General features: G+C 44.1%; 1 protein-coding gene across 13 annotated transcripts in view; it reads right to left on the reverse strand.

The window, feature by feature from the left end:
- The window catches only part of dlg5a (discs large MAGUK scaffold protein 5a), a 62,156-nt gene that overhangs the window by 19,904 nt on the left and 14,801 nt on the right, over positions 1–27,451 (reverse strand). For 6 of the 13 annotated variants that reach the window (XR_016491009.1, XR_016491008.1, XM_090217163.1 and 3 more), the window contains exons 2-20: positions 23,755–23,823; positions 21,890–22,067; positions 17,704–17,847; positions 16,557–16,740; positions 15,320–15,579; positions 15,019–15,217; positions 14,685–14,798; positions 14,122–14,352; positions 13,316–13,500; positions 12,961–13,086; positions 9,515–9,647; positions 9,183–9,310; positions 8,901–9,076; positions 6,545–6,648; positions 4,998–5,090; positions 3,456–4,538; positions 2,340–2,460; positions 690–843; positions 38–174 (exon numbers count right to left, since the gene is read on the reverse strand). Coding sequence is in view for 11 of the 13 variants with exons in the window: in XM_090217163.1 (XP_090073289.1) it covers positions 38–174; positions 690–843; positions 2,340–2,460; positions 3,456–4,538; positions 4,998–5,090; positions 6,545–6,648; positions 8,901–9,076; positions 9,183–9,310; positions 9,515–9,647; positions 12,961–13,086; positions 13,316–13,500; positions 14,122–14,352; positions 14,685–14,798; positions 15,019–15,217; positions 15,320–15,579; positions 16,557–16,740; positions 17,704–17,847; positions 21,890–22,067; positions 23,755–23,823 (3,819 nt within the window). In the remaining 2 variants the exon portion in view is untranslated. The remainder of the gene's footprint in view (positions 1–37; positions 175–689; positions 844–2,339; positions 2,461–3,455; positions 4,539–4,997; positions 5,091–6,544; positions 6,649–8,900; positions 9,077–9,182; positions 9,311–9,514; positions 9,648–12,960; positions 13,087–13,315; positions 13,501–14,121; positions 14,353–14,684; positions 14,799–15,018; positions 15,218–15,319; positions 15,580–16,556; positions 16,741–17,703; positions 17,848–21,889; positions 22,068–23,754; positions 23,824–27,451) is intronic. The other 7 variants (XM_021580818.3, XM_090217165.1, XM_021580817.3 and 4 more) reach the window with 4 other exon arrangements.

The raw sequence follows: 27,451 nt of genomic DNA on the forward strand, positions 1-27,451 counted from the left end.
AGCGCGTGTATGTGGCGTGCGTGCATGGGTGACTGACCAAGGCCCAGGCGAGCACTGGAGGGTAGTGAGTTGGTACCATGGGAGGTGCGGCTGCTGCGTGACGAGGACTCGGAGTAGTCTGCTGCTGGACGCTTTTGGCTCAGGTCCAGGCTCAGACGCCCCTGGTGCTGCGGACTGACACACACACACTCTCTTCCTACATAATTCATGGGTTGAACATAGCGCCACTAACGCCTTTTTATGAAAGTCATCTTAGGGACTGGTACACGACTGAATCTGCTACTCAATGCATTCTCAAACAGCACGACATCTCCAAAGGAAGCAACTATTTAGTAGGAGAAACTTGTCATCATTGTAATGTTGTCAGATTGACTTTAGATGTAGTATAACATTAGCTAGCTAGCTAAGATTGAGGGGAGAGCACTGGATTTCAGCTAGCTAACGTTAGCATTGCAAGGTATTTTTAACCAACTAACCTAACTGAAGGCAACATTGCCATAAAGAAAAATTGCCTTCATCATAATGATGACCAAGTTGTTTCCTACTAAATATTTGCCTACTTAAGCAATGTCATATTTTCAAGCCAATTATTTAGACTAAACAATAATTTGCCCCCTTGAGGAATGACTGGGCTCCACTTTTCGGGGTAGTTATTCTGTCGGGGTTGTTATTCTGTCTGGGGTAATTACCTGGGGTGTTGGTTGTTGTGCTGGTGTTGGCAGATCTGGGAGGAGACAGAGGGACAGTTGTTGGTGTGGACTCTATGGCTGCGGACTGTGTAGACTGGGTTCCTCATCACTGCGGTCACCGCTGGACACGGGGCCAGGCCACGATGGGCCGAGTCTGATAGAACACACACACACACACACTGATTAGAGAACAACAACCACCACACCGGTTAAATAGGAGGAACACACACTGGCTAGAGAGGCTCCAGATAGAAATGTGTTATGGGTCCTCCTGAGTGGTGCAGCGGTCTAAGGCACTGCATCGCAGTGTTAAAGGCGTCACTACAGACCAGAGTTCGATCCCGGGCAGTGTCACAACCGGCCGTGATCGGGAGTCCCATAGGGCGGATCACAATTGTCTCAGCATCATCCGTGTTAGGGGAGGGTTTGGCCGGGGGACTACTTGGCTCATTGCGCTTTCAGCGAATCCTTGTGGCGGGCCGGGCGGATACAGGCTGACCTTGGTCATCAGGTGAAAGGTGTTTCCTCCGACACACTGGTGCGGCTGATTTCTGGGTTAAGCGGGCGGGTGTTAACTTCTCTAGGGTAGGGGGCAGCATTTGGAATTTTGGATGAAAAGCAGGCCCAGAGGATAGGATATGCATATAATATAATAGTAGATATGGATAGAAAACACAAAAGTTTCCAAAACTGTTAAAATAGTGTCTATGAGTATTAACAGAACTGATTTGGCAGGCGAAAACCTGAGAAAAATCCATTCCGGGAGTAGGATTTTTTTGTTGTAGTTTTCTATTCAATGCCATTACAGTGTCCATTGACTTAGGGCTTAAATTGCAGTTCCTATGCCTTCCACTAGACGTCAGTCTTTAGAAATTGTATTTTGAAAAATGAGGGAGTAAGAGCAGTCTGAATGAGTGGACCCTGCCGTGTCACAGAGCTTTTTCATGGGCGTGACCGAGAGAGTGCCTTTCTTGTTTACCTTTTATATTGACAATGTTATTGTCCGGTTGAAATATTATCGATTATCGAAAACGCGAACAAAACTGAGGTTTTCGGATATAAAGAGAGACTTTATCGAACAAAAGGAACATTTATTGAATAAATTAATGTCTTCTGAGTGCCACCATATGAAGATCGTCAAAGGTAAGTGATTAATTTTATCTATATTTCTGACTTGTGTAACTTCTACTTGGCTGGTTACTGTTTGTAATGATTTGTCTGCTGGGCTATGTTCTCAAATAATCGTAAGGTATGCTTTCGACGTAAAGCATTTTTGAAATCTGAACAGTGGTTGGATTCACAAGGAGTTAATCTTTAAACCCATGTAAAATAGTCATATCTTTTCTGAATTTTTATAATGAGTATTTTTGTATTTGAATTTGGCGCTCTGCAATCTCACTGGATGTTGGCAAGGTGGGACGCTAGCGTCCCACCTGACATACCCTAGAGAGATTAAGAAGCGCGGTTGGGCTGGTCATGTTTCTGAGGACACATGACTCGACCTTCGGCCCCTGAACCCATTAGGGAGTTGCAGCGATGAGATCGAAATTGAAGAGGAAAAGAGGCTAAATTATTTATTATTTTTATTAAAAAGGAGGAAAGTTTGTGTGTGTGTGTGTGTGTGTGTGTGTGTGAGAGAGAGTGACTCACTTGCAGGTAGGGTACTGTTGTAGACGGTGGAGACGAAGCCCACACTGTGTCTGTGAGAGCGGTTGGGAGAGGAGCGAAGCATCTCTCTGGGCTCTGGGGAGTGATCGTCATTGGAGTAGCTCTGATGGTTGACAGATACAGAAATCATTGGGTTTAATGATGAGGAACAGAAAGAGTAGGAGAATAAGGAGAAGGACCCATTTCAGAGTGGGAACCCAGTCACAGTCCAATGACCAGAAACAGAAAGAAGAGAATGACGGGAAGTAAACTGAAGGAGCTGTTTAAGAGTGCTGGGATGAGACCACAGCCCCCGGACTCAGCACTTTGAGCCCTGGGCTGCATATCGCCTGGAGCTCTGTACAGAGGCATCAATCACCATTGAGGCAGCCTGGTGGCGAGGCACACACAGAAAGGGCTGTAAATACTGCCACAAAAAGGCTGCCGTGTATCACCCTGGAGTACTGGCTGGGTGCGAGGCCACGCAGTGCTGGTGTTTCTCTTTTTAAATTAAGTGTTTTGAGACATAAGGTGCATCTCAGTAGTCTTAAGTGGCATGCACGTCTTGTCTCCTTGATCATAGGCTAGGTACAGTGGGGCAAAAAATTATTTAGTCAGCCACCAATTGTGCAAGTTCTCCCACTTACAAAGATGAGAGAGACCTGTAATTTATCATAGGTACACTTCAACTATGACAGACAAAATGGGCATTGATGACTTCTCACAGACCTGGCTCTCACAGGTCTGTGAGAGCCAGAAATCTTGCTTGTTTGTAGGTGACCAAATACTTATTTTCCACCATAATTTGCAAATAAATTCATAAAAAATCCTACAATGTGATTTTCCGGAGAGAAAAAAATCAAATTTTGTCTGTCATAGTTGAAGTGTACCTATGATGAAAATTACAGGCCTCATGTTTTTAAGTGGGAGAACTTGCACAATTGGTGGCTGACTAAATACTTGTTTTCCCCACTGTATGTAAACACAACATATTAGAGGATGACTTCACCTGTTCAGTTCTTTAATGTTAATGCATATGGAGAGGAGAAGCGAAGAAGCCACTTCAGACTATTGTAATCAGCCTTAGTGAAAAGCACTCTACATTAACATCAAACAGACCTGGAAGGAGGGCAGAGTGATGGACTGGGGGGTCATCCTGCGTCGGAGAGCTGGTGCTGATTTAGGGCGGGGCCTCTTCACATCAGGCTCCTCCCCCCTGGTGCGTCCAATGTCCTCATCACATGACTTCCTCGATGTCAGCACTTTCCCGTCCAGGAAGTAGTGGTTCCCGTTTCTGTCTCTTTCCCTCTCCCTTTCTCGTTCCATCTCGTGTTCCCCGTGGCCCTCCCCGGTAACCATGGAAACAGCCTCCCCCTTGCCGCCGTTCCCGTCGGAGGTGAGCGTGCAGTCGGAGGCGGAATTGCTCTGCTGTTTGTGTTTGAATTTGAACGAATCACTGCGGGTAGGCGGCAGAGGGGGGGTGGGTGTGGCCGTAGAGGAGGAGGAGAGAGATTCCGTCTTGGAGGTCTGCGGGGAGTGGGCCACCAGCTGACTGGGCAACAGGTACTCTATCTTGGAAGATGGGGGAGCCATCTCAGGCCGTGGTTTGAAGGCGTCCGTGTCGAAGATGGACTTCCTCTGTTTGGGTGACTTGAAGATGGACAGCTGGGTCGGAGTCGTCGCTGTGGTCGTATCCACGGCGACAGACATCCCGCCGACGATCATCTTCGGCCAGGTACCGCCGCTGTGTTTCTTCTCCAGGGTGGTCTCCATGGTGATGCAGTCGGGGGGGTTAGAGGGGTCATAGGTCATGGGGGGTGGAGGGGGCTTGGCGTAGGGGGACCCAGAGCAGCACTCCTGGAAGGCGCTGGGGCCGTAGCGGCTCGGGGGACCCAGACCAAGGTCAGAGGACGGCCGGAGGCTGGTGGCATGGAGAGACCCCGTGGAGAAGGGCTTCCTGACGTCCCCGTAGGGGCCCATCCCCTCCTCGGCCTCCCCACCCCTGCTTTTCCTCCTCTCTCCTTGGACATTGACACCTCCCCCACTCCCACCTGTGTCGGGGCAGAAGATGTCTGTCTGTGTGGAGCTGTTGTGTTTGAGGTTACGACTGTTCCTGGAGTGGACCTCGGAGAGACGGCTGTTGGACGATGACTCGCGCAGGCTGTCGAAGATGTTCTGGCCCGACGAACTGTGAGGGAAGAACTGGGAACATAAAAGGATAGAGGACAGAGATAAAGGGGGTGTTAGGAATAGCACTAGACGAGTAAAAACACATTTCCTTTTTTCCTAAACTCTAAACTTTCCGCCAAAAATAAAGTTCACACTATCCAGGAATCTAGTCACTGCAGTGCAGTAATATCTAACATGTTTGTTCTTGAGAAAGTCAGTCGCTGTCCTAAAAAAAAGAGTGCCCGCTATAGCATCAAATAAGGGTGTTGCAGTGTATGGCACTACATGGACTTCAGGAGAACTTGAGTCTAAATTAAGGCTGATTTGAGGCCAGCGGGCGGTGAAGTTTAGATTCACCTTCAAGTCAAAGCCCTATGTTTAAAATAAGGCTGTTATGTGGCACCACATTGACTGGAGGAGAACTTGTCTTTAGTCTAATTTGAGGTTAGTGTGCATTCAAGGAGCTTAGTAGAGGAGCTAGTTTAGATTCACCTTCATGAGAGAGAGGCTAAGAGAGTCCCTACAGTTCCTCAGCAGTGTCTCACACTCCGTCACCGACTTGTTGTCCAGAGCGATGCCGTTGATCTGGGGGAAACAGAAGCCACATAAAAAAAGTGTACACACACTACTCACTTCCCACACATCCTTCTAAAACACATACAGTTTTGCTAGGTGGTATTGCTTTCCAGGGAGATTGAGAATTCAACTACCCTAACCCCAAATAGAGATCCCCTGCACCTGAAGAACTCAGTGCCAGAGCTTTGAGTCTGCCTGCTGCTGCAGTGGGATACTTTAGAAAATCTAGGCCAGTGGTTCTTCTTAGAACTTTAACACCCCCACACTCCTTTCTCAATCCCCACATTTCCATGACAATAGGCCTGAGATGAATTATAAAATACTGCAGCAAGGAGAGGAGCGCAGGGAGAGGAAACAGGAAAGTAGGTAATGTATTCAAGCCTGAGCAAAAATATTTGTCATATATACCGATAGGTGTAGTGAAATGTTGTTTTACAGGGTCAGCCTTGCTAATTAGGGTTAAGTGCCTTTCTCAAGGGCACATCGGCAGATTTTTTCACCTTGTCGGCTTGGGTATTCGAACCAGCGACCTTTCAGTTACTGGCCCAACACTAGGCTACCTGCTGCCCACCCCCCAAAAAGAGATCAGACTAGTGAACTTTTAACATCTAAAATGAAACAGTCCTCTTTGAAGCATGTTATTCCATCTGGGGAGTCCAGTCTAAGTCGGAGTAATGAGCATTAAGAGTGCAGCTGTGACATATGCAAAATTGTGCACTGACTGCATATGTCGCTGTTGGTTCAGCATGTTCAAGTCCTTCGCTTACTAACATAATTAAACAGATCTGTATATGTGAAATATAACCTGCTACATTAAGTTATTAACAACTACAAGGACATGGTATAAGACGATACACAACCATGATTGACATCTGCAGGCATCTGGTCTAATGTTTGCTAATCACCAACACTTAGCTATCATGTCCCATATCAGCTAGCCAGGCTTCACTATTAAAGTTGAGGGTGTCAACAGGGGTGCGTCCGAACTGGCACCCCATTTCATATATTGCGCATTAGTCTCGACCTTGGCCGTATGGGCTCTGGTCAAAAACAGTACTCTGTGTAGGGAATAGGGTGCAATTTGAGACTTGGTCTGCCATTAAAAGGTGAGTGGGGAGATATCTAAGCCCAGTGGTTTTACTAAGCAGAAGAACTTCACAGTACGGACCTGGAGGATTATGACAGCAGATTCAGTAGGTGGATCATGATTAGAGAGAAGGTCATTTTGCCAGGTAGAGTGATGACTGGCTAACATTGTTTCTGTCGCCAAATCACTAGAGACCAAAATGGAACAGGGGTCAAATCAGGTGGAGGGGGAGGTAGAGGTTGGAAGAGAGGAGTAGAAACAGGAGGAGGAAGATAAGGAGGTGAGGTGGAGAAGGAGGGGGCGATGGAGGAAGAACAGGAATGAAGAGTATGAGGAAAATGAGGAGGAGAAACAGAGGTGGTGGAGGAGGACTCACAGCGATAAGTCTGTCTCCAACAGTCAGAGATCCCTCCCTGGAAGCAGGACTCCCCTGGACGAGGGCTGTCACAAACACACCATTCTCCAGACCTATACCACTGTCTGGAGTAGAGAGGAGAATACAATATGTATTACACACTTCAGACCTATACCACTGTCTGGAGTAGAGAGGAGACCTATACCACTGTCTGGGGTAGAGAGGAGAATACAATATGTATTACACACTTCAGACCTATACCACTGTCTGGGGTAGAGAGGAGAATACAATATGTATTACACACTTCAGACCTATACCACTGTCTGGAGTAGAGAGGAGACCTATACCACTGTCTGGAGTAGAGAGGAGACCTATACCACTGTCTGGAGTAGAGAGGAGACCTATACCACTGTCTGTGGTAGAGAGGAGAATACAATATGTATTACACATTTCAGACCTATACCACTGTCTGGGGTAGAGAGGAGACCTATACCACTGTCTGGAGTAGAGAGGAGAATACAATATGTATTATACACTTCAGACCTATACCACTGTCTGGGGTAGAGAGGAGAATACAATATGTATTATACACTTCAGACCTATACCACTGTCTGTGGTAGAGAGGAGAATACAATATGTATTACACACTTCAGACCTATTCCACTGTCTGGAGTAGAGAGGAGACCTATACCACTGTCTGGAGTAGAGAGGAGAATACAATATGTATTACACACGTCAGACCTATACCACTGTCTGGGGTAGAGAGGAGACCTATACCACTGTCTGGAGTAGAGAGGAGACCTATACCACTGTCTGGGGTAGAGAGGAGAATACAATATGTATTACACACTTCAGACCTATACCACTGTCTGGAGTAGAGAGGAGACCTATACCACTGTCTGGGGTAGAGAGGAGAATACAATATGTATTACACACGTCAGACCTATACCACTGTCTGGGGTAGAGAGGAGACCTATACCACTGTCTGGGGTAGAGAGGAGACCTATACCACTGTCTGGAGTAGAGAGGAGACCTATACCACTGTCTGGAGTAGAGAGGAGAATACAATATGTATTACACACGTCAGACCTATACCACTGTCTGGAGTAGAGAGGAGACCTATACCACTGTCTGGAGTAGAGAGGAGAATACAATATGTATTACACACTTCAGACCTATACCACTGTCTGGGGTAGAGAGGAGACCTATACCACTGTCTGTGGTAGAGAGGAGAATACAATATGTATTACACACTTCAGACCTATACCACTGTCTGGAGTAGAGAGGAGACCTATACCACTGTCTGGAGTAGAGAGGAGACCTATACCACTGTCTGGGGTAGAGAGGAGAATACAATATGTATTACACACTTCAAACCTATACCACTGTCTGGAGTACAGAGGAGAATACAATATGTATTACACACTTCAGACCTATACCACTGTCTGGGGTAGAGAGGAGACCTATAACACTGACGTTAGAATACAAGTGAAGACATCAAAACTATGAAATAACACATATGGAATCATGTAGTAACCAAAAAAACTAAAAAGTGTTAAACAAATCAAAATATATTTTATATTTGAGATTTTTCAAAGTAGCCACTCTTTGCCTTGATGACAGCTTTGAACACTCTTGGCATTCTCTCAACCAGTTTCGTGAAGTAATCATCTGGAATGCATTTCAATTAACCTCTTGGGTAGGGGGCAGTATTTTCACATCCGGATGAAAAGCGTGCCTAAAGTAAACTCCCTGTTACTCAGGCCCAGAAGCTACGATATGCATATAATTGGTAGATTTGGATAGAAAACACAATTAAAATAATGTATGAGTATAACAGAACTGATGGCAGGAGAAACTGAGAGGACAACCCCCCCCCCCCCCCACCACTGTTTTTAATGGCTGTCACTTTTTACAAGGCGAAATCCTCCCAGATTGCAGTTTCTTTGGCTTCCACTAGATGTCAGTCTTTAGAAAGAGTTTCATGCTGGTTTTTGGAAAAATTTGCCACCTTTTCTAGGTGGCTGATATAATACAACCATGCACTGAATCAATAAATCAAATCAATCACCCAATCAATCATTCAACAGAACATTAAAACAAGAACAGGGGTGAATTCATTAGTCGAATTCCGATGCAAACCGTTTTGAGACAGACCAAACATTTTTGCAACATAATCCGACTGATGAATAGACCTGTTCTAGTTTTGTTGCGTGATTTACAATTTATTCTAAGAACCAGACGGAAGCAAACAGAAAGAAGGGGGATGGACCAACCTGAATTTGTCGAATAGGAACTTGTTTTCTTTGCAAAACATTTTACATTTGGAGTAAATGGTTTCCTAATGAATACACACCAGGAGTGCCACAAGTGTTACCTTTGTGTCCGATCAGGTTGATGTGTACAGGGGTGACCAGCCTTCCTCCCAGGGACTTCCTCCTGCGAACCACCATGTTGATCAGCCCGCCTCTGTTAAGCACCGCCTTTACCACCTGCTTCCTGTCCTTGTTGGTCAGGTCCATGTCATTTATCTTCAGCAACCAATCGTTCACTCTGAAAAGCAGGAAGTAAAAACGTGATATTGGGGATGATGAAGATGCGGAACGAACAGGGGTTTCTGAACTTGAACCTCAAGAAATTTTACAAATCAGAGAATTACCTTAACCTTCCATCTGCAATACTTCCTTTGTCCACTCTTGTCACAAATATTCCACAATCTCCTGGTAAATATGGGTCGTTTACCCCCTCTGCTATGTCAAACCCAAGTGCCTTTAAATCCATGTCATCCTGCAGGAAAACAGCTAAATTAAACATACTGGTTATCTACATACATATCAGTGCCTTTATTAAGCTGGATTTTAACATTTGCTGGAAATGAATTCATCTGATCAATCAATCAATCCATCCATTCACCCATCCAATCAATACATCAACAGTAAGTCAAATAAGCATTCAATCAAATCAACTAAAGTATTGTCTCTCCAGAATCACCCTGTCCTTCTCAAACTCCACAACCTCCGTCTCCCACTCCAGAGAGTCTGTGTCGATGGCGGAGTCATGGGAGCTGTGGGCCATCAGCTGACAAAACCTGGCCTCCTTGTCCAGCTGGCTCTCCATCTTCTCTCTGACCACAGGAAGGGATGTCACAGGTCAGAACACATCACAACAGTGTGCAGGATATATCTACATGTCACTGAGTGCATGTACACTATCTGCTAAATGAGGAAACATGTGCCTTGTAGCATTTTCATAGAGTTTCTAAATGTTGCACAACTACATCTATAGGGCACCATAGACAGACCTGCCAACCCTGTCAAACTTTTTAGAATACCAGACACATGCAGCAAATTGGAGATTCAACTTGCATGTAACTGCTGCCCGGTCTGTTTCTCTCAGTCTCCTCACTCTCATCATCTGGCATAGATTTACTGACTGGCTGAAATAACAATGACTTGCTATATTAGCTGCTAATTTTGTTATTGCACAACCTAAGCTAACTTTTTTTTCATGAGCACATGTGCTTAGACAAACATTATGGATCACACCTGGTTCAGTTCAGTCCTCTGAAAAGGTATTTACAAAACATAAATAAAAGATTCATACTGATAAGTACAGAACATATAAAATAAATATATGTTTTGTGGAATTAGCACAGATTGTCTGCATGTTTATGCCATTACATGTAGAACGGAGTTAATTATCTATAATGTTTTTCTTAGCACATGCCCCCAAATTTAGTCTCTATAGTGGAGGAACGCTTGTCAACTCTCAAACAGGGCCAATCACTTGGACCAGCTAACAAGTATTGGCTTTTTAGACACGGTTCCAAATCAACACTAAAAGAAACATCTATTTGAAAACATAAAAACAAAAACAGGTGATCGAATTGAAACAGACCACAAACTGGCTACGCAAAGCAAGCTACCGCAAAGGGAATCTGAATGCTGTTTGCGAGAAGAGTCCGCTGTTTCAGCCTATGTAAAGGTGCCTATTGTACTTATTTGCAGCACATAGATCATTTCAGATGTTCTAAATTCATAAAATCTCAAATCTAGTGCAGCCATTTTAGAAGCATTGCCTATATAGCCAAAAACCAGACACTCATTCATTCTTCATTGCGCAGTCTCCTAAACTCCCGACCCCATTTAATGCCAAGATGTAAATATTTATTTTTAATTATACTTTTGTAAAGCTTTTTGTGACGTGGATCATACTTACAGGTACAGTCCATCCATCGGGTTGCGTGATCCTCGTAATGTTACGTGGAATATACAACTAATGGGACGCAGAATTAAATGTATATCACATCGCACAAATGCGACCAGTTATTTTTCGTATTTGCATTTAACTATTTCACGAGCAAATGCGAGTGAACTGCTGGCATTTTAGAGCTCACCGAATGTCGATCTTATGTTCGCTAACGTTAGCTTGAAACAATTAGAGTTTACCTTTCCACAACACGCGGAGTCGAAAGGGGATTTTGTCCATGTGTTCACGTACAGCTGACAGCCGGCAAACTCAGCATCACAACAAACAGGAGGGGCAGACACCCGGTTGCTACATCGAATAATGATGCATTAATCGCCATGTCTGTTGACACAAACTCAGAACATGTCTGTGTGTTGCAGAGCGATTATCAGGATGTTAAATTTACTCAGTGGAGTTATTTTGTATTAAAATGTTTTTTTCATTTTTAATAATCAGGCCCTATTAATTTCTGCGTACTTTGAACTCGGATCTCGTACATGCATACATGGACAGAGAATTGCATAGTTGGTACGCAAAATTAGTGCATATTGGCAGGTCTGCATAGATATCTATAGAGCACCATAGATATCTATAGAGCACCATAGATATCTATAGAGCACCATAGATATCTATAGAGCACCATAGATATCTATAGAGCACCATAGATGTCTATAGAGCACCATAGATATCTATAGAGCACCATAGATGTCTATAGAGCACCATAGATGTCTATAGAGCACCATAGATATCTATAGAGCACCATAGATATCTATAGAGCACCATAGATATCTATAGAGCACCATAGATGTCTATAGAGCACCATAGATATCTATAGAGCACCATAGATGTCTATAGAGCACCATAGATATCTATAGAGCACCATAGATGTCTATAGAGCACCATAGATATCTATAGAGCACCATAGATATCTATAGAGCACCATAGATATCTATAGAGCACCATAGATGTCTATAGAGCACCATAGATGTCTATAGAGCACCATAGATATCTATAGAGCACCATAGATGTCTATAGAGCACCATAGATATCTATAGAGCACCATAGATGTCTATAGAGCACCATAGATATCTATAGAGCACCATAGATGTCTATAGAGCACCATAGATATCTATAGAGCACCATAGATGTCTATAGAGCACCATAGATATCTATAGAGCACCATAGATATCTATAGAGCACCATAGATGTCTATAGAGCACCATAGATATCTATAGAGCACCATAGATGTCTATAGAGCACCATAGATATCTATAGAGCACCATAGATGTCTATAAGGCAAAGCAACCGTTCAAAGTGCTGCAAGGGAAGTGTCACCAAAGTCTAAAAAGTGGCAGCAAAGTCATATTCTACAGTGTGTAAAGGAAAGGCTGAAGGAGAAATAGGCCTATGGTGGCTGACGGTCACTAAGATACATTATGTCCTTATGAGGCATGCCTAGAGGGGGTGGCTGACTGTCACTAAGATACATTATGTCCTTATGAGGCATGCCTAGAGGGGGTGGCTGACTGTCACTAAGATGCATTATGTCCTTATGAGGCATGCCTAGAGGGGGTGGCTGACTGTCACTAAGATGCATTATGTCCTTATGAGGCATGCCTAGAGGGGGTGGCTGACTGTCACTAAGATACATTATGTCCTTATGAGGCATGCCTAGAGGGGGTGGCTGACTGTCACTAAGATACATTATGTCCTTATGAGGCATGCCTAGAGGGGGTGGCTGACTGTCACTAAGATACATTATGTCCTTATGAGGCATGCCTAGAGGGGGTGGATGACTGTCACTAAGATACATTATGTCCTTATGAGGCATGCCTAGAGGGGGTGGCTGACTGTCACTAAGATACATTATGTCCTTATGAGGCATGCCTAGAGGGGGTGGCTGACTTAAACCAAAATGTTACTCCTTTCTTCTTCGTCAGCAGGAAAAGAGGATGAGCTCTCAAAGAAAAGACAGAGAGAATTTAATATGGCAGTCACATACTGACCAGTAGAGGGAGCATTTCACATCACTTCAAGGGGGTTGAGAAAGTGGAAAGTGTGTGATGTGGTATGGTATGTGTGTGTTTAAATTAACCTCATAAACCAGGGCTATTCAACTATATTCTTACCAGCTTTGAAAAAGGTTATTTAGAGGAGGCCAGACATTTTCTGCGTGCTCTGGGACTCACTTGAGTTCCTTCAGTTCCCGTGACGCGTCATTCTTCTGCTTCCTCATGTCGTCAAGGTTACGCAGGGCGTCGGCCAGATCGCTGACCGCCCGGTCCCGCTCCCTACGCAGGTTGTCACACAGCGTCCTGGAGGGGCAGGATATGACATCATCAAGCATCAGCACAGTTTAGTCAGTTAATATTCACTGCGTCCTCTCTCCATGCCTCCTCCTCAAAACATTAGGGAAGATGCAAGAGTCCTCTTGGACCTTCTACTCCAATGCGTTTTCAGAAGGAGGCAAGGAGAGAAGGTGCAAGGAATCAAAGAAAAAGGAATTAAGAAAGAGCCTACGCCACTATTCCTGCTTTCTCTCACCGTATGCTCTCTCTCTCTGCCACTATCTTGTCTCTCTCCTGGAAGGCCCAGTCACGTCGACACTTGGCCACCTCGGCCTCCTGCGTAGCCTCCTTCAGCTCCTGGGACATGGCCTCATACTGCTTCCTCAACACCTCAATCTCCTTGTTGGCCCGCTCTATGTCCAGGGTGGCAGAGTCTTGTTTCTGTCGAGCACACACAGACACGGGCACACAGGCACACATGGATACACGCACAGGCACAGATACACACACGGATACACGCACAGACACACATGGATACACGCACAGACACACATGGATACACGCACAGACACACATGGATACACGCACAGACACACACATGGATACACGCTAGTTAGCCACTTTCAAAACATGAAGCTTCAAGAGATCAAAAACAAATTTCCTGAAACTTTCTACAAGTTCACAGATTTCTCAGAAAACCTAGTTGTAGAATTCCTGGAATCAGTAGCGAGGGAATCCTTCAACTGGGATTTCTATCACAGATTTCAAGCATCCCGACTTCTGTCATGTAAAACCGTGGTAGGGGGGCCATCTAGTGGTCTGAACAGGGAAGTGTCAGGAGCAGAAACAGCAGCATTTGTCTAAAGCACTAAATCCGCTTTAGGGTCATGCAACTGACATAATCCAATGGTTGACAGTTTATGGGATCCTCTAAGCTCTTTATCATATGTGTAATACCTTTGGCTGGGAGCTGTCACCTTTTGACAGCCTCTGTCCTCTCCCTAATACAGTTGTTTATCATACCTGTAAGGTGCGTGTTGTTTTCAGGTGTGTTAATGTTACCTGTCTTGCCTGGTAGTATTCTCTCAGTAGCTGGTCTCTCTGTATGATGGCCTCTGTCCTCTCCTTGCGGGCCACGTCTCTCTCCTCGCGGACCGTCTCAATATCTTTACAGGCTTGGCTCAGCTCCTTTTGGGCCTCAGCCTTATCCTTCACCTCGTGGCAGTACTTCTCCAACAGCTCGTTCCTCTCACAGATTGCCCTGTCCCGGTCCACCAACGACGAGTTCAGCTCCTAAAAAACAATCAAATCAGATTTAATGCCAAAACACAACCCCTTGGTGATCAGCAACAAATTTAGCTAATTGATCGAGCAGCTGTCAGAGCTTCACTGGCCAGCATTCTTTCAGACGAGGTGAGTTTGATTAATAAACTGATATTAATTGAAATATATTAACTTGGTTAACATGACCTGTCTGCGAGCCTCAATCTCCTCCTTGGCTATCACCCTCTAAGTGTTTAGACTGACTATTAATAAACTGATCGATAGATTGCTTAAATAATTGATTAACCTCTCAGACTAGGTGTTTGACTGACTGATAGATAAAATGATTAATTGACCTGTACCTGTCTGAGAGCCTCCATCTCCTCGCTGGCCACCATCCTTTCAGACGAGGTGTTTTTGAGGCGGGCCTCTGCAGCCTCCAGCTCTGTCTGCAGCTTGTCCAGCTCCTTGATCACCTGTTACCCAGAATTTAATAACCCACTTCATTATTGCTAAGTTTTATTATTGTATTATCATAAAAGGTTGGGATGAACAACTGCTTAAAGGTTAAGCCTAGTCCTGAAATAATGTATAATAACATCCTCAATGTAGATACATGGAAAGTAGCTTCTTAATCCAGGACTAGCCGTAATCTGTATCTATGAAACCATAATGTATTATATGTATCTCTCTGACCTGGTCCCTCTCACTCATGATGAGCCTGTACTCGTTGAACACAGAGTCCCTCTCCTCCTTGTACTTCTCACAGTCCTTTACTGCCTTCAGCTGGAAGTTCTTACAGCGCGTCACCTCCGACTGCAGCCGCTCCATCTCCCTCTGCAGCTCCTTGTTCTGGCCTGAAGACTTGTTCAGCTCCTGTTGTACAGAGTCAAACCTGGGGAGAGGAAGATGGTGAGGTGTGTAGTAGTATATGTGTGCGTGTGTGTGGTGTATAACCATGCATCTTTGGGTTGAGGAGTGTGTCTGTCCGTGTTACCTCCTCATGGACGTAGAGCACTGTTGTTGGTAGTGTATAGCCGTGTCTCGTTGTCTCAGCAACGTGTCCATCTGTTTCTGTAATCGGCGGTTCTCTTCCTCCACCTGCTCCAGCCTGCTCAGGTCCGTGTTGTGATTAGCTACCTTCTCGCTGTAGCGTTTGCTCAGCGAATCGTATTCTTTCCTCACCCCCTCCAGCTTGTCCATAGCTGTGTCATAGAGCTTGTTGAGAACCTCTGATGAACCGTTTTCTCTCATCACCTGGAGGAAGGACAGTCATTCAGCTGAGGATTTTCTACATGCACATACAGTTAAGCACACCTTCATTTGCCACGTATGAATTGTGCTATACAAATAAAGTTAATGTACAGTTGACATATATTCAAAACCACCATTTTGGTGTTTCAAGCACCATGCTGAAACAACGATGAACGAAGCTTGCTATTGCTTTATTTAATTAATACATGTATTTTTTCAGAGTGATAGTGTGTGGTTATTTACTTATTCTGAAGCATATGGAAACCAAACCAAGCCACTGGAACAATAACCAAGGTAGAATGACATTGATTCCTTTTACACCAGTTAATCAGCAGATGGCAGCAGTGAGCAGCTGCAGTATATGGACTATTTGGCTGCATTTACATAGGAAGACCAATATTGATATTTTCCCCAATTATCGGCAAAGGACCTGATTGGTCAAAAGACCAATATTTGGGCAAAAGATGAGAATTGTTCAGCCTGTGTAAATGGAGCCTTAGGTACTATGGTGTAACTAACCAGCCCTTAGGTTTCATTTTTGCTGGGCCTTCACAATCATAAAATCACCAATAAAATGCAAATACCTCCCTGATGTTTTTGTGTGTTGAGTTGAGTGTGTGGTGTATGTAAGGCTTGCTGGAGTCTGTAGTGATTGCTGTGGGACCAGGTGTGACCCCAGGGCAGTATGCAGGAGATGGAGCCATAGCATTCTAAACTGGTGAGTTTAAACACCTCTCCTGAATGTACAGATCTGTGAACACAGGAGGAGCAGTAGGTACAAGCGGAATGTGCCGACATGCCCTGTACATGAGCCAATGACCTTGTTCTCCAACACTGCCCTTTACAGAAGTGCTCTGTATGCATCTCCCAGCTGTGTGTGTGTGTGTGTGTGTGCCGTCTTCTCCAGTGACGTGTGGGTTTCTGAAAGCGCAGCAACCCAGTATAGGTCACAGCAACCGTGTGTGTGAGCGCGCGTGTACCTCTTGCTGCTGCCGCCTCATGTCGGCCACCTCCTTCTGGTCCTCGCTGTGCAGCCTGCGGAGCTCCTCACAGCTCTGCTTCAGGTGGTTGTGTTCCCTGACCAGCTGAGTGTTGTCTCTCCTCAACACATCCAGCTCCTCTTTCAGCTGAGACTGGTCTCCTAACACACGACTGTGGAGCATACTGGAGACAAAGAGGGAGAGGTTAAAACTGCAGGAGGGAAGATTACCAAGAGGTTACATTCGTTATACAGCAGATTGCAATTACTAGGATGTCAGCAAAAGGCAGGTTAAGGTGAAAGTACATACTAACCTCTCTGCAGACCTGAATTGGTAAGTACTGATTGCAATACATGTTCCTCCCTCCCCCCAGTGAACATATAAGTCAATGACAAGGCAGACAGAGGTTAGGAGGGAGATTAACACATTATGTTTGATTGCTTTCCTGGACAGACAGCGACAGGGGCTTACATCCAATCACACACAGACCTGCTGGAGGGTGGAGTGGAGTGATAATCCTCATCTCTCTCACCCTGTGTCTGTCTCACTGTGACACACACACACACACACACACACACACCTTACATGCCTGGATATAATACCACAGATTACCAGATATTGTCCTTATAGAACTTTACAAAGCTGTACATGTGTGGTACTCTTACGAGTTTATGTTTACTCTAGTAAGTGCGTACAAAGAAGACCCCCCAGATTAAAAGCATGATGGCTAGAATTATTGTAGGTTTAGTGCTGGGTTTGGTAGCCCTATAGAACATAACTTGATATGACTAAATTTACAATTGACTATAAAATATATTGCTGTACAACGCCTTAATTCACATTAGGTAATCCCTCTTCCACTTAAATGGAAACAGACCCATTAGCACATAAATGTTCCTTCAATTTGTAATTGCAGCACCTGGCACTTCTACAGTCTGTAAATGAGTAAAACAATGATGCCATAAAACCTAGAATTATTCCCATCTAATTACAACAGTCTATTCAGAAAGAGTTATTGGACTAACAGATGATTCCTGACAGACTGGGCAGTGTTCTCAAAGGACTAAACATGTCTTTTAACCAACAAACCAGTCAGTCGACCAGCCAGCCAGCCAGCCAAATCAGTGTTGATGATGGTGGTACTCACTGGTAGAAATCAGCCTCCTTGACGGCCTCCTCACACCTCTTCAGAGTCTTGGTGTGTTGGTTCTGTAGAGACTGCAGGTCTGCCATGGCCCGCATACACTGACTCTTCAGTCGCTCGTAGTCGTGGCTGGCTTTGGAATTTGGCCTTTGGGGAAACAAGGACACGAGCTGAGTAATGCATCACAAACAACCTGAGACCTTGTCTACAAAGTAAGCCCAATGTCAGTTAACCCCCTAGTTGATGTTCTCACCCCCGCAGAAATCGAATTACCATTATAAAAATATCCCCATCCCCTAGATGTGTTTTTGCCTGGGCTGCGTCTCAATCCACCGCATCCACCAATGGCAGCGTTTGGCATTTTAAGTGGAAGGTGGCAGAGCTACAGCGTTGTTTATCAGACCATCAAACATCTTGAAAATTGGTATTCCCCAAGAAAACGTCTGTAGAGTCCGAAAGGTTTGCACTAAGACCCCCACCAGCGTCACGGGACTCGTCTGAAGTCGGTACATCCGATCTGCCAACTTCTGTCTGCAGTGTCCAAACCAGAGTATGTGAGTGGAGCAGAGCTGGAGCGGAGCGAGGAGCGTGCCCAATTTGACTGGAGCATGGCGCGAGATTCCCAAAGGCTGGAGCGTTGGCCTTCCCACCCCCTCCAATTGAACATTTGTAGTCTACTTGTGTGTTGCTATAGTCACTTGCTTTAGCTACTGTCATGTCGGCTAAATATTTTCATGAAGAAAAAACACAGGTGCTGAAATCAAGGTGACTTACAAAGATGAGGACCAAGAGCAAGAGAGAGTGTGGTGATGTAGTGTCCACAACTAAAGAATCCTTGTGGAATCTGAAAAGACCCATATCCCGAAAGCATGATGGTGTACTTACTATGTGCACATGCTAAAAGAAAGGAACGAGTTGGGTAGCTAGCTTAGTCTCATTGTAGCAAAGTATTTATAAACAAAAATTCTGATCTCTTAAACGTTTTTCATTTTTGTTCTATTATACAAAAGGCCATAATTGATTTTGGCCCAATAAGCCTGGCATATTCTCACGTTTAAGGAGCTTTCTGTTTTGATTGGGTTATTTTGCCTAAAAACCTTTATCCCTACCTATAGAAGAATAAAACAACAAGGTTGCATCTCTGCCCAGCCTGGCAAGGGTGGCCAAAAGAGTGTTTAGCATCCCCAGTGGCTCGGCAAGTGTGGAGAGGATATTCTCTGCTGCTGGCCGGCTCCAGGCACCATCACATGAGACAGAAGCCACAGACTGGACAATCACGTGTTTCTAAAAAAAATTCAAAGGCACTAAGTCATTTTTAGTTGAATTTGTATTTAATTCTAAGTCACAGGCTATATGCGCAACTTAGACTACAATGATTTAATACAACAAAATATTATGTAAATGCTGAGCGCTTTATGTCCCTACCAGCCTATTGTGTCAATCGCAAATGCATCAATGTATTTATTTGTAGGCTATAGCCTTGAAATAATAAAGCTTAAATAATTCATTTTCATTCCTTCTTAGGCTGCCTGTCTGGCTCCTCACCTATCTAGAGTGTTTATATGCTGTTTAATATGACTTATATCCTATTTGTAATTATGTGCGCTTCTTACATTGACCTTTCCATGTCAAATACTTTTCATTCAAATCCCTATGGTTTGGTTTCAATATTTGAAAACCAAATGGTTGGTCCAGGTAGTCACAGATGGGTGTTGGTTAAATTGTAATTTTAATGAAATGGAGCAAATCTGGAGCAGCAGTTTTTTTTCTTCCTTTGAGCACAGAGTGTAATTAAAAAAAAACAAAGACAAATAACAGCACAACAGTAGTTTTACAGCAGACAACCACACCGGGTTCCACTCATATCCTCTAAAAACAAAAAGAAATGGCTGCTGTGGGCACGGGATCACCAACACTGGACAATTGACTAGTGGAAAAACATCACCTCTCCAAGGAGAATGATTGATTGCTGCGTCAGATGACCTTTCCTCCACAATCACCCGACTTCATCCCAAACCATCTCAATTGGGTTGAGTTGGACTGCAGAGTGAAAGAAAAGCCAACGTGCTCAGCATATGTGGGAACTCCTTCAAGACTATTGGAAAAGCATTCCTCATGAATCTGGTTGGCTCTGGAGAGAATGCCAAGAGTGTACAATGCTGTCATCAAGGCAACGGGTGGCTACTTAAAAAAAATATATATATATATTTTGATTTATTTAACACTTTTTTGGTTACTACATGATTATATCTGTTTAATTTTATAGTGTTGATGTCTTCACTATTATTCTACAATGTAGGAAATAGTACAAATTAAGAAAAAACCCTGGAATGAGTAGGTGTCCAAACTTTTGACCGGTACTAATAAATTAATATAAATCTCCCTCCCTCTCTGTCAGTGCTTTCTCTCACAGGTCAAATCCACTAGGCATCCCTCCCAGTTGTGAATTGCGTTTTTATCAACCTGGTACCTGGAACTCAAGAAAGCATTCATAAACAGAGCAGGGTGGTTACCGGATGGTTAGGCCTATGGTTAGAGACTACTTTTCATAGCAGTGTCTGTACATACACTTCGTTGACTTGTTTAGAAAACGTTCCTAATATCATCATCGGATCCTAAACCTTTCCCCTGAGGGTACATGTCTGCTTGTGAAAGGTCAAATCAAATGTATTTATATAGCCCTTCTTTCATCAGCTGATATCTCAAAGTGCTGTACAGAAACCCAGCCTAAAACCCCAAGCAGCAAGCAATGCAGGTGTAGAAGCACGGTGGCTAGGAAAAACTCCCTAGAAAGGCCAGAACCTAGGAAGAAACCTAGCGAGGAACCAGGCTATGAGGGGTGGCCAGTCCTCTTCTGGCTGTGCCGGTGGAGATTATAACATAACATGGCCAAGATGTTCAAATGTTCATAAATGACCAGCATGGTCAAATAATAATAATCACAGTAGTTGTCGAGGGTGCAGCAAGTCAGCACCTCAGGAGTAAATGTCAGTTGGCTTTTCATAGCTGATCATTAAGAGTATCTCTACCACTCCTGCTGTCTCTAGAGAGTTGAAAACAGCAGGTCTGGGACAGGTAGCACGTCCGGTGAACAGGTCAGGGTTCCATAGCCGCAGGCAGAACAGTTGAAACTTGAGCAGCAGCACGGACAAGTGGACTGGGGAAAGCAAGGAGTCCTAAGGCATGGTCCTCAGGACTACCTGAGATGAACTCACTATTGTGCATCCCTCATGATTCTGCACAACGGCTTCAGGAAACAGGAGGCTTGAGAGCATCCCGTCGGGCTGTATCACCACCTGGTACGGTGACTGCACCACCCTCAACCGCAAGGTTTTCCAGAGAGTGGTGCAGTCTACACAACTCATCACCGGGGGGCAAACTACCTGCCCTCCAGAACACCTACAGCACCCGATGTCACAGGAAGGCCAAAAAGATCATCAAGGACAACCACCACCCGAGCCACTGCTTGTTCACTGCTTGCGACATAGAAACTCACTAGTCACTTTAAACAATGCCACTTTAATAATGTTTACATATCTTACATTACTCATCTCATATGTATTTGCCCCTCGGACATCGCTCATCCATATATTTATATGGATATATTCTTATTCCATCCCTTTAGATTTGTGTATATTAGGTAGTGGTTGGGGAATTGTTAGATTACTTGTTCGATATTACTGCACTGTCAGAACTAGAAACACAAGCATTTCGCTACACTCACATTAACATCTGCTAACCATGTGTATGTGACCAATACGATTTGATTTATAAAAGTGTGTGTAAACATGACCAATCATAAACCTACAGGTCGCTGACCTCAAAGTAATGACCCATACAGACAGCAATTAACCAAATGTTGCAGTCAGTCTATCATAGCAGAGCGTGTGATGTAGTTCAGGTTAAGGATAACACAACAATGGCTGAATATAATTTTTACTCTGCTGTAGGCTACCTTAATTTTAATGACTGGCTGGAATGTATTCTCGGTCTGTCTAAATCTTGTATTTTGACTACTTGTTGCATGGAGACATTGGTGTATAGTACAGTATGAAGACAATCTACTCTACTTATGTCTAGATGTTGTATTTGACTACTTACTGCATTAATATACTGATGTACAGAATAAAGACATTCCACGCCACCCTCTCCTCAGTTGTGTGGTAAGGGGGAAGGGGGTTGTCTGTACCTGCAGTCGTCGAAGGTGGTGCCGGGCGATGCCAGAGCCAGGCGCTTGCGGAGCTCGTCCCTCTCACGGGTCACCTGACGCAGCTGGAACAGGATGGTGTCCAGGTTGTCACCGGCTGGCCGGTTGTCGTTGACGACCGGGGGCGGGGACGAGGCTGAGCCGTTACCGGGAGGTGAACCTGCAACAGTGAGTATGTCACCAGGAGCAAGAGCAGCTCACTGCCACCGGAATACACGGGACAGGAAGGAGAGGACAACGCTTACATCACAATATAAACAAACAAGGGTATATCCATTTATAAGCTCAGTCCTTTGTATTAGAGATGATTCTAACTGGACATGATGGTTGATCTAGTTCTCCTGTGTTTCATTCTGGGGAATAGAGTTCTACCTCAGGTGCAGGCCTGCCACAGCTGACATCTGACTTGAGTTACAAAAGTTAGCTACTTAAACAAGAATCTGACCTTTGCAACAATATTTAGTTGACAGTGTATTATTCAGGTTGAGGTTAAGCACACAAATCCCAAGTTATGATTTTAGCTTACAAACAGGAAAGAGCAACCTCACTTGAACCTCATGCAACTTGATGTCAACTTCTATTGAATACTATATTATGTTGGGTTTAAGTGTAATATTTCTGAAAAACGCAGTTTCCATCACCAGTAGACTGGGACAGTAAATGATGATTGAATGCATCACAGAAAACACTGGACAATGACAAAAACTATAGAGCATTACAATGCTCATTGCTCACATAAGGTCTAAAGTGGTTTAGGCCTTGTCCTAGACATTCTTAACAATTCACTACCCAAAGGTACTGCTTTAGAACAGCGGTTGTCTGATATGAAATTCCTCTTTAATCTTTTCCATGACAATCTTTTCCACATTTCCCAAGATACCCTCAGATTCACATGGAAGCAATACTGGTAATCTCAGACAGGAAAATGACAAGCAGTATATTGGAGATCAGACTTAATAAAACATTCCTGGTACTGTGTCTGGCTGGCTTATGCAGTCTCCAGGGCACTTTCATAGTAGTGGATTAACCAACACATTTGTGCAGTCATTCAAAAAGAGTAAGAAAGGTCTGTGTAAGTAATTGAGTAGAAGATGAATATTCAAATAAAATTTTATTTCTCACATACGCGTGCAGACCTTACCGTGAAATGTTTACTTACTATTGAAATTAATAATTTCCTTCTAGCCATGTTCCCTTAACCACGGTTATAAAATGTCTTCCATGCTCAGGGCTGTTTACCAATACTTTTAAAAAAGATACCTTTTTGTTCCTTGCGACCACTTATGTGAAATTATTGGATCTCCCCCTTTCACAAACCTCCCTTCTCCTCCCCACTCTTCCCAGAACAGAAGGAGCGGGCCTGTCAGGGAGGCCAACAGACAGGCAGCAGACCCCTTTTCTCTCTACCTCCCTCCCGCTTTCCTAGAACAGAAACAGAAGGAGCGGGCCAGGCCAACAGACAGACCGACAGGCAGAGTCAGCGCCAGGAAGGAACTCAGAGGATCCTTGGCACCAGGTTGGGCCCTTAAGGGTTTATGTAACAGCCAGTGACGCGCTGAGTCATTTGGACCACTGTCAAGCTCTGGTAGCAAGAGTGAGTAAGTGAGTGTGCATGTTAAGGAGGTAGCATGGTGAACTAAACTCATGGACGAGAGAAAGGAGAGAGATTGGCCAGGTGGGCTGCCGTAGGGGGCATTGGCAAGCACTAATGCGTCTTTAGTGAAAGATGTCTTATTGGACTAGTGGGGTTATTCTGGTATAAACAAAGCTGCACTGAGAGGCATTGACACTACAGAAACCATGACTTGGATCACACACACACACACACGTATTGGCCTCATACTTACCGACACTGCTTAGGGAACTGCTACTCTCAGAGTCTGAGGGCATGGTGGAGAGAACACTGTATGTAGAGCCTGCAGAGCGAGTGATATGGGGAAGAAGAGATGACATCAGCAATCAGTAAAAAATAAAATCATATGCTCTTTTCCATGAAGTCTTTGAAACGATTGGTTTGCCAATCGATGATGAATTAATAGTGTAACGTTTCATAACACAGTACAAATCCGCATGAAATATATTGAAAAATACACCACATACATAAGGTATATGGATTAGTAAAAATTTGTGGATTCAGCCATTTCAGCCACACCCGTTGCTGACAGGTGTATAAAATCAAGGACACATCCATGCAATCTGCATAGACAAATATTGGCAGTAGAACAGCCCAAACTGAAGAGCTCAGTGACTTTCAACATGGCACCCTCAATGGATGACACCTTTCCAACAAGTCAGTTCGTCAAATTTCTGCCCTGCTAGAGCTGCCCCGGTCAACTGTAAGTGCAGAACGGGGACGCCGAGTGCTGGCCTGCTCAGGAGCCCTGACCTCAACCCCATCGAACACTTTTTGGATGAATTGGAACGCCGACTGGGAGCCAGGCCTAATCGGCCAACATCAGTCCCCGGCTTCACTAATGCTCTTGTAGCTGAACGGAAGTCCCTGCAGCAATGTTCCAACATCTAGTGGAAAGTCTTCCCAGGAGATTGTAGGCTGTTACAGCAGCAAATAAGATGGTCGACAAGCACGTGTCCACATACTTTTGGCCATGCATTATACATACATTTTCTCCTGTATTTCTGGACTCCTAGTTCTTAACTCAGGATTCCTCTTTACTCATGTCCCCTCTCCATGCACCTAGTACATTGCTTTGATGCATCTTCCCCGTATGTCCCTGCTAGTCAAGCAGAGTGTAACGTGGTTAGAATGTAATTTTCTCCTTTCTAAGTCAAGCAGCACATGGAGAAGGCACTCAGGACAATGATGTCCTATTTGCATAGTGCTGCACACTGCTAAGCCAAGGGATATTCCATGTCGAGAAAGGGGGGATATAGTATGTCATTCTGCTGCACATCACAGCTCTAGCTGCAGTAGCAAATGGACTGCCTTTTCTAAAGGGCCACAAACATATCATGGGTATAACCCTTTGTGGAGTTATAGAGTTCTTAGAATGTCGTCATTTTCAGTGTTCCACTTATGGATTTTTACAGTTCAGGAAATATTGAATTAGCAGGCATTGTTGGTGTCGTCTATAACAATAAGTTAAAAGGTTTGCCATAGAACAGCATATTTAGACAATGTTTAGTCCTCAGAGTATTAAGTCAAATAGATATATAATAGCTGGTTCTAAATAGCTATATTGCGATTAACTACGATGTGTCTGTCACATTTCAAGCAGACATAAGACTGCAATTAGTGTGTCCTCTAAAAACCCAGTCATGACGCACACCAACGGGAGAGATAACGTCAAGAGGTCATCGATCAAATCCCACTATCCCAGATGTCCATCAGTGTCCTTCCCACCCTGCTGTGTCAGGTAAAGTCCTTACAACACCAACCCTGCAGCTCAGACAAGGCCAAGCCTCATTAGCTAGGATCTCTCCCTCACTGAGACTCTCAGTGTACATACATATATAGCGAGGGAGAAAGCGAGAGAAAGAGAATAAATAAAAAATGGGGGTAGAAGAGAAGAGACTGGCTTTTAATCTGTTCTGACACTCCCCGAAGCTCTGTGCTCACTGCTCTCTCTGCTGCTGCTCTCCACTGTGATACACATTCAGAGCAGCTTGACATGAGAACCAGGCAGAGCCTACTACACCTCTGCTGCACACTGAAAGCAGGCGGGCAGCTCCTACATTCTTGTTACACACATTCTCCCAGATGATATAGAAAAAGTAGTGGCTACAACTTTCTAAACTTGTGTCAGATATTTTAGACCAGTGTGAAGTAAACCGCTAGTATTTATTTTGACAGGAGGACTCTTGCTCCTCAGTTAGCAGATAATCCATCCTCTTACATGGAAGTCTGAGGCTATTTGCCAAAAATATATATATATTTTTTTACCAATGCAATAAATCAAAGTTCATTATGGGGCTAGGGATTAAACAGGGCTGGGAGATGTGGGATGGATTTGACAAAGCAAGCCCCGGGACACCAAAATAAATCGAGATTCTCAGTTATTTGTCCCCTCTGGGACCAGCATGTTATGCCACATTGCTTAGACCAAAATCACTTCTGTAATAATCATCACAGCTCACTACAGATTTAATTTGTCCAAAACGCTAGGGCCTGGCCTCTCCTATGCTGTTCCCACTTCAACAGACATAGATGGTATAACATACAATATGGACTAGAGGTCGACCGATTAATTAGGGCCGATTTCAAGTTTTCATAACAATCGGAAATCGGTATAAATGGGCGCCGATTTGCCGATTTAAAAAAATATATATATTTAAAATTTTTTAGACCTTTATTTAACTAGGCAAGTCAGTTAAGAACACATTCTTATTTCCAATGACGGCCTAGGAACTGTGGGTTAACTGCCTCGTTCAGGGGCAGAACGACAGATTTTCACCATGTCAGCTCGGGGGATCCAATCTTGCAATCTTACGGTTAACTAGTCCAACGCAATAACGACCTGCCTCTCTCTCGTTGCACTCCACAAGGAGACTGCCTGTCTGACTGAGCATACAAGCTTTTCAAACTTCACTCGCTCTGAGCCTTGGGGTGGTTGTTTCCCTTGCTCTGCATGGGTAACGCTGCTTCGATGGTGGCTGTTGTCGTTGTGTTGCTGGTTCGAGCCCAGGGAGGAGTGAGGAGAGGGACGGAAGCTGTACTGTTACACTGGCAATACTAAAGTGCCTATAAGAACATCCAATAGTCAAAGGTTAATGAAATACAAATGGTATAGAGGGAAATAGTCCTATAATTCCTATAATAACTACAACCTAAAACTTCTTATCTGGGAATATTGAAGACTCGTTAAAAGGAACCACCAGCTTTCATATGTTCTCATCTTTCTTACATAGAACATATTGCACTTTTACTTCTAACACTTTGTTTTTGCATTATTTAAACCAAATTGAACATGTTTCATTATTTATTTGATTTTATTGATGTATTATATTAAGTTAAAATAAGTGTTCATTCAGTATTGTTGTAATTGTCATTATTACAAATACATTTTTATTTTTACATTGGCCGATTAAACGGTATCGGCTTTTTTGGCCCTCCAATAATCGGTATCGGTGTTGAAAAATCATAATCGATCAACCTCTAATATGGACATTGAGAAAGAGCATAGAAATTAACTAAATGCTGAATACTCAGTAGTGGCAACAGTCTACACTAAGTCCCTTTTAGCAGGTCAATGATGCAGAATAGATATTAAATGGCTGTAGGCCATCTGGTGGTGAAGGGGTCAGCAGCGATAGACCTCTCCAACAGGCCTTTTATCATCAATAGCAATTAGACTTTAGCCTCTTTCAGCCGGGCCGTTCATTTGTAAACAAGCTGACAGCATCAATAAATAGTACATGAATTAGAGCTGCAAAAGATCTAGTGGTCGGCACTTAGGCTGCAGACTGTCCAATTCTCAGCCCTTCTACCCTGAAGTGTGCACGCGCCATGAGGGGGGGTGTGAGTAAATGGACACCTTGTGAAGAAGTGTGGGGAATCAGAATGCAACCGAGGTGTGCACACATTCA

Source organism: Oncorhynchus mykiss, chromosome 23 (genome assembly GCF_057628025.1).
Source record: "Oncorhynchus mykiss isolate SJ-2025 chromosome 23, ASM5762802v1, whole genome shotgun sequence".
Taxonomy (NCBI): domain Eukaryota; kingdom Metazoa; phylum Chordata; class Actinopteri; order Salmoniformes; family Salmonidae; genus Oncorhynchus; species Oncorhynchus mykiss.